The sequence below is a fragment of the Oncorhynchus keta genome, chromosome 10, assembly GCF_023373465.1.
Source record: "Oncorhynchus keta strain PuntledgeMale-10-30-2019 chromosome 10, Oket_V2, whole genome shotgun sequence".
Taxonomy (NCBI): domain Eukaryota; kingdom Metazoa; phylum Chordata; class Actinopteri; order Salmoniformes; family Salmonidae; genus Oncorhynchus; species Oncorhynchus keta.
Genome location: NC_068430.1, coordinates 75,153,524 through 75,161,023, shown reverse-complemented (window position 1 = coordinate 75,161,023; position 7,500 = coordinate 75,153,524). Strand labels below are relative to the sequence as shown.

At 47.9% G+C, this 7,500-nt stretch overlaps 1 protein-coding gene across 1 annotated transcript in view; it reads right to left on the bottom strand.

Annotated features, from left to right (window-relative positions):
- Nucleotides 1-7,500, bottom strand: part of LOC118383525 (voltage-dependent P/Q-type calcium channel subunit alpha-1A-like) — a 91,720-nt gene that overhangs the window by 35,708 nt on the left and 48,512 nt on the right. The window contains exon 9 of the mRNA XM_052526087.1: nucleotides 4,445-4,513. Within this exon, the coding sequence (XP_052382047.1) occupies nucleotides 4,445-4,513 (69 nt within the window). The remainder of the gene's footprint in view (nucleotides 1-4,444; nucleotides 4,514-7,500) is intronic.

Sequence of the window (7,500 nt, the reverse complement as noted above, 5' to 3'; positions counted from 1 at the left end):
AAGCTGAACTAAATCATTCTCTCTACTATTATTCTGACATTTCACATTCTAAAAATAAAGTGGTGATCCTAACTGACCTAAAACTCTCCTTTTTGCTAGGATTAAATGTCAGGAAATGTGAAAAACAGAGTTTAAATGTATTTGGCTAAGGTGTACGTAAACTTCCGATTTCAACTGTGTGTTTCAAGTTCATTGAACTTTAGCCCAGCATTTTTAGTTAAGTTGGAACAACATATTTGCCAACTTGTCTCGTTGATTTTTGTCCAACTTTAAATGTCAAGTTTACACTTCTACAAAAAGTTGAGTGAACTCCAAAAACTCTATGGAACTAGATACTAACATATCTTGAGTTGGTCCACCTTGATTTAACATTTTTATTACTTCAATGTTTTATGAATATCGCTAGCAGCAACAGAATAAACACATTTTGATTGACATACCTACAGTAGGATCAACAACAGAATAAACACATTTTGATTGACATACCTACAGTAGGAAAATATTAGAATATCTTCTTTCTAATTTCTCAACTCCTAACATTGAGTAAATGACTGGAGTCTCTGACATAGACTTTAAAATAGCCCGTATGATGGGGGTCTCTGGGTCACCAGTTGCCTGGGAGGGGGCGCCTGAGCAAGAAAAGGTTGAAGATCCCTGTTTTACACTGTAATTGCTAATGTATGATGGGGGTCCCTGGGTCACCAGTTGCACGGTCCCTGTTTTACACTGTAATTGCTAATGTATGATGGGGGTCCCTGGGTCACCAGTTGCCTGGTCCCTGTTTTACACTGTAATTGCTAACGTATGATGGGGGTCCCTGGGTCACCAGTTGCCTGGTCCCTGTTTTACACTGTAATTGCTAACGTATGATGGGGGTCCCTGGGTCACCAGTTGCCTGGTCCCTGTTTTACACTGTAATTGCTAATGTATGATGGGGTCCCTGGGTCACCAGTTGCCTGGGAGGGGGTCCCTGGGTCACCAGTTGCCTGGGAGGGGGCGCCTGAGCAAGAAAAGGTTGAAGATCCCTGTTTTACACTGTAATTGCTAATGTATGATGGGGGTCCCTGGGTCACCAGTTGCACGGTCCCTGTTTTACACTGTAATTGCTAATGTATGATGGGGGTCCCTGGGTCACCAGTTGCCTGGTCCCTGTTTTACACTGTAATTGCTAACGTATGATGGGGGTCCCTGGGTCACCAGTTGCCTGGTCCCTGTTTTACACTGTAATTGCTAATGTATGATGGGGGTCCCTGGGTCACCAGTTGCCTGGTCCCTGTTTTACACTGTAATTGCTAACGTATGATGGGGGTCCCTGGGTCACCAGTTGCCTGGTCCCTGTTTTACACTGTAATTGCTAATGTATGATGGGGGTCCCTGGGTCACCAGTTGCCTGGTCCCTGTTTTACACTGTAATTGCTAACGTATGATGGGGGTCCCTGGGTCACCAGTTGCCTGGTCCCTGTTTTACACTGTAATTGCTAATGTATGATGGGGGTCCCTGGGTCACCAGTTGCCTGGTCCCTGTTTTACACTGTAATTGCTAACGTATGATGGGGGTCCCTGGGTCACTAGTTGCCTGGTCCCTGTTTTACACTGTAATTGCTAACGTATGATGGGGGTCCCTGGGTCACTAGTTGCCTGGTCCCTGTTTTACACTGTAATTGCTAACGTATGATGGGGGTCCCTGGGTCACTAGTTGCCTGATCCCTGTTTTACACTGTAATTGCTAACGTATGATGGGGTCTCTGGGTCACCAGTTGCCTGGTCCCTGTTTTACACTGTAATTGCCTAACACTGTATGATGGGGGTCCCTGGGTCACCAGTTGCCTGGTCCCTGTTTTACACTGTAATTGCTAATGTATGATGGGGTCCCTGGGTCACCAGTTGCCTGGTCCCTGTTTTACACTGTAATTGCTAACGTATGATGGGGGTCCCTGGGTCACCAGTTGCCTGGTCCCTGTTTTACACTGTAATTGCTAACGTATGATGGGGGTCCCTGGGTCACCAGTTGCCTGGTCCCTGTTTTACACTGTAATTGCTAACGTATGATGGGGGTCCCTGGGTCACCAGTTGCCTGGTCCCTGTTTTACACTGTAATTGCTAACGTATGATGGGGGTCTCTGGGTCACCAGTTGCCTGGTCCCTGTTTTACACTGTAATTGCTAACGTATGATGGGGGTCCCTGGGTCACCAGTTGCCTGGTCCCTGTTTTACACTGTAATTGCTAACGTATGATGGGGGTCCCTGGGTCACCAGTTGCCTGGTCCCTGTTTTACACTGTAATTGCTAATGTATGATGGGGGTCCCTGGGTCACCAGTTGCCTGGTCCCTGTTTTACACTGTACTGCTAATTGCTAACGTATGATGGGGTCCCTGGGTCACTAGTTGCCTGGTCCCTGTTTTACACTGTAATTGCTAACGTATGATGGGGGTCCCTGGGTCACTAGTTGCCTGGTCCCTGTTTTACACTGTAATTGCTAACGTATGATGGGGGTCCCTGGGTCACTAGTTGCCTGATCCCTGTTTTACACTGTAATTGCTAACGTATGATGGGGGTCCCTGGGTCACCAGTTGCCTGGTCCCTGTTTTACACTGTAATTGCTAACGTATGATGGGGGTCTCTGGGTCACCAGTTGCCTGGTCCCTGTTTTACACTGTAATTGCTAACGTATGATGGGGGTCCCTGGGTCACCAGTTGCCTGGTCCCTGTTTTACACTGTAATTGCTAACGTATGATGGGGGTCCCTGGGTCACCAGTTGCCTGGTCCCTGTTTTACACTGTAATTGCTAACGTATGATGGGGGTCTCTGGGTCACCAGTTGCCTGTTCCCTGTTTTACACTGTAATTGCTAACGTATGATGGGGGTCCCTGGGTCACCAGTTGCCTGGTCCCTGTTTTACACTGTAATTGCTAACGTATGATGGGGGTCCCTGGGTCACCAGTTGCCTGGTCCCTGTTTTACACTGTAATTGCTAATGTATGATGGGGGTCCCTGGGTCACCAGTTGCCTGGTCCCTGTTTTACACTGTAATTGCTAACGTATGATGGGGGTCCCTGGGTCACCAGTTGCCTGGTCCCTGTTTTACACTGTAATTGCTAACGTATGATGGGGGTCCCTGGGTCACCAGTTGCCTGGTCCCTGTTTTACACTGTAATTGCTAACGTATGATGGGGGTCCCTGGGTCACCAGTTGCCTGGTCCCTGTTTTACACTGTAATTGCTAACGTATGATGGGGGTCTCTGGGTCACCAGTTGCCTGGTCCCTGTTTTACACTGTAATTGCTAACGTATGATGAGGGTCCCTGGGTCACCAGTTGCCTGGTCCCTGTTTTACACTGTAATTGCTAACGTATGATGGGGGTCCCTGGGTCACCAGTTGCCTGGTCCCTGTTTTACACTGTAATTGCTAATGTATGATGGGGGTCCCTGGGTCACCAGTTGCCTGGTCCCTGTTTTACACTGTAATTGCTAACGTATGATGGGGGTCTCTGGGTCACCAGTTGCCTGGTCCCTGTTTTACACTGTAATTGCTAACGTATGATGGGGGTCTCTGGGTCACTAGTTGCCTGGTCCCTGTTTTACTCTGTAATTGCTAACGTATGATGGGGGTCCCTGGGTCACCAGTTGCCTGGTCCCTGTTTTACACTGTAATTGCTAACGTATGATGGGGTCCCTGGGTCACCAGTTGCCTGGTCCCTGTTTTACACTGTAATTGCTAACGTATGATGGGGGTCCCTGGGTCACCAGTTGCCTGGTCCCTGTTTTACACTGTAATTGCTAATGTATGATGGGGTCCCTGGGTCACCAGTTGCCTGGTCCCTGTTTTACACTGTAATTGCTAATGTATGATGGGGGTCCCTGGGTCACCAGTTGCCTGGTCCCTGTTTTACACTGTAATTGCTAATGTATGATGGGGTCCCTGGGTCACCAGTTGCCTGGTCCCTGTTTTACACTGTAATTGCTAACGTATGATGGGGGTCTCTGGGTCACCAGTTGCCTGGTCCCTGTTTTACACTGTAATTGCTAACGTATGATGGGGGTCCCTGGGTCACCAGTTGCCTGGTCCCTGTTTTACACTGTAATTGCTAATGTATGATGGGGGTCCCTGGGTCACCAGTTGCCTGGTCCCTGTTTTACACTGTAATTGCTAACGTATGATGGGGGTCCCTGGGTCACCAGTTGCCTGGTCCCTGTTTTACACTGTAATTGCTAACGTATGATGGGGGTCCCTGGGTCACCAGTTGCCTGATCCCTGTTTTACACTGTAATTGCTAACGTATGATGGGGGTCCCTGGGTCACCAGTTGCCTGGTCCCTGTTTTACACTGTAATTGCTAACGTATGATGGGGGTCCCTGGGTCACCAGTTGCCTGATCCCTGTTTTACACTGTAAAGCTTCTTCATGATATTATTACGAAGTTATGAATAATTGTGTAATAAAAACCATTAGCTCCACCGTCTTCCCCCTCCTCTGGATTCAGAAGCTCTTTCTTGTTCTTGGTCTTGACGGTACCTGGAGGATATAGAAAGATAGAATGTTCCAATCTCTCTCTCTCTTTCTGACATACTCATTCTCTCTCTCGGTATCACAAACAAGGTTTCCATCCAACCTTTTTATGGCCTGATGGAAACCGAAACATTCTTCGCCAAACTTTCCAAATGTCGGCAAAAGAAAATACGCAAGACGAGGTGGGATCTTTTTGTGTCAGTAAAATGAATTATGCGAGAAATTGTGGCGGAAACCCTTTTGTGCGCAAATATTGATCCAATAACCATCATATCGTAAACTTGGAGTCCCGCGATGACATGCTGTGTGGTCCACCCACTACGACTCGTCAGGAAAGCACACAGTTTATTAGGCTCCAGATGGAAAGACAATGTTGGGAAAGTCACAGGAGGTTGGTAGCACCTTCATTAGGGAGGACGGGCTCGTTTTAGTGACTGGAGCGGAATAGTGGTCCTTCTGTAGCTCAGTTGGTAGAGCATGGCGCTTGTAACGCCAGGGTAGTGGGTTCGATCCCTGGGACCACCCATACGTAGAATGTATGCACACATGACTGACTGTAAGTCGCTTTGGATAAAAGCGTCTGCTAAATGGCATATATTATTATATATTATTATAATTCGTGGAATGGTAACAAATACATCCAACACATGGTTTCCATTGCCATTCCATCTCCTCCTTTCCGGCCATTATTATGAGCCGTTCTGTGGTGAAAGTCATCTCCTCCTTTCCGGCCATTATTATGAGCCGTTCTGTGGTGAAAGTCATCTCCTCCTTTCCGGCCATTATTATGAGCCGTTCTGTGGTGAAAGTCATCTCCTCCTTTCCGGCCATTATTATGAGCCGTTCTGTGGTGAAAGTCATCTCCTCCTTTCCGGCCATTATTATGAGCCGTTCTGTGGTGAAAGTCATCTCCTCCTTTCCGGCCATTATTATGAGCCGTTCTGTGGTGAAAGTCATCTCCTCCTTTCCGGCCATTATTATGAGCCGTTCTGTGGTGAAAGTGCAACGTGATGAGCTTCCTTTCCAATAAATATTGAGGGTCTTATTCTGGTGACATGATAATCGATGCTTGGCTGCCATTTGACAAATAAAAATAACCTTGCTCCGTTTTACAGGCTCCCAACCAACTGTGCTATTTAGTTTGTTTTTTCGTGTAACTCATTTGGTACATAACGTTGCTGCTACCGTCTCTTATGACCGAAAAGAGCTTCTGGACATCAGAACAGCGTATTACTCACCTCGAACTGGACAAATCCCCATCATCAGCGTGAAGAAAAGATGGAGAAAAAGGGGGGACTGGGTGCCTTGTAAGAATTGGGGGGGGCTGGGCGCCTTGTAAGAATGGGGGGGGGGGCTGGGTGCCTTGTAAGAATTCGCAGACTAGTAGTTAAACCACCACTACCCTCCGTGTTATTGGCCCACATCATTGGAAAACAAACTGTACGGTCTATGATTAAGACTTTCCTACCAACGAGATATTAAAAACTGTCATATCTTATGTTTCACCGAGACTTGGCTGAACAAAGACAAGGATAATATAGAGCTGGCTGGCTTCTCCGTGTTTTGGCAGGACAGAGCAGCTACGTCTGGCAAGACAAGGGGCAGGGGTGTGTATCTATTTGCCAATAACTGCTGGTGCGCGATGTCTAATATAAAAGAAGTCTCAAGGTATTGCTCGCCTTAGGTTGAATACCTCATGATAAGCTGTAGACCACACTATCTACCAAGATATTTCTCATCTATATTATTCGTAGCCGTCTATTTACCACCATAATCCAATGCGATGCTGTAGTGGAGCGGGTCGAGAGTTCCTTGGTGTCCACATCACCAACAAACTAACATGGTCCAAACACACCAAAGAGGCACGACAACACCTTTTCCCCCTCAGGAGAAAAGACTTGGCATGGGTCTCCAGATCCTCAAAACGTTCTACAGCTCCACCATCGAGAACATCCTGACTGGTTGCATCACCGCCTGGTACGGCAACTGCTCGGCATCTGACCGTAAGGCGCTACAGAGGGTAGTGCGTACGGCCCAGTACATCACTGGGGCCAAGCTTCCTGACATCCAGGACCTCTATACTAGGCAGTGTCAGAGGAAAGCCCCAAAAATTGTCAAAGACCCCAGCCACCCCAGTCATAGACTGTTCTCTCTTCGAGCGCACGGCAAGCAGTACCGGAGCACCAAGTCTGGGACCAAAAGGCTCCTTAACAGCTTCTACCCCCAAGCCATAAGACTGCTGAACAGCTAATCAAGTGGCTACCGGACTATTTACATTGAACCCCCCCTTTGTATTTACACTGCTGCTACTCTCTGTTTATTATCTATGCATAGTCACATTACAAATGACCTGGACTAACCTGTACCCCCGCACGTTGACTCGGTACCAGAACCCCCTGTGTTACTTTACAAATGACCTGGACTAACCTGTACCCCCGCACGTTGACTCGGTACCAGAACCCCCTGTGTTACTTTACAAATGACCTGGACTAACCTGTACCCCCGCACGTTGACTCGGTACCGGAACCTCCTGTGTTACTTTACAAATGACCTGGACTAACCTGTACCCCCGCACGTTGACTCGGTACCAGAACCCCCTGTGTTACTTTACAAATGACCTGGACTAACCTGTACCCCCGCACGTTGACTCGGTACCAGAACCCCCTGTGTTACTTTACAAATGACCTGGACTAACCTGTACCCCCGCACGTTGACTCGGTACCAGAACCCCCTGTGTTACTTTACAAATGACCTGGACTAACCTGTACCCCCGCACGTTGACTCGGTACCAGAACCCCCTGTGTTACTTTACAAATGACCTGGACTAACCTGTACCCCCGCACGTTGACTCGGTACCAGAACCCCCTGTGTTACTTTACAAATGACCTGGACTAACCTGTACCCCCGCACGTTGACTCGGTACCAGAACCCCCTGTGTTACTTTACAAATGACCTGGACGAACCTGTACCCCCGCACGTTGACTCGGTACCAG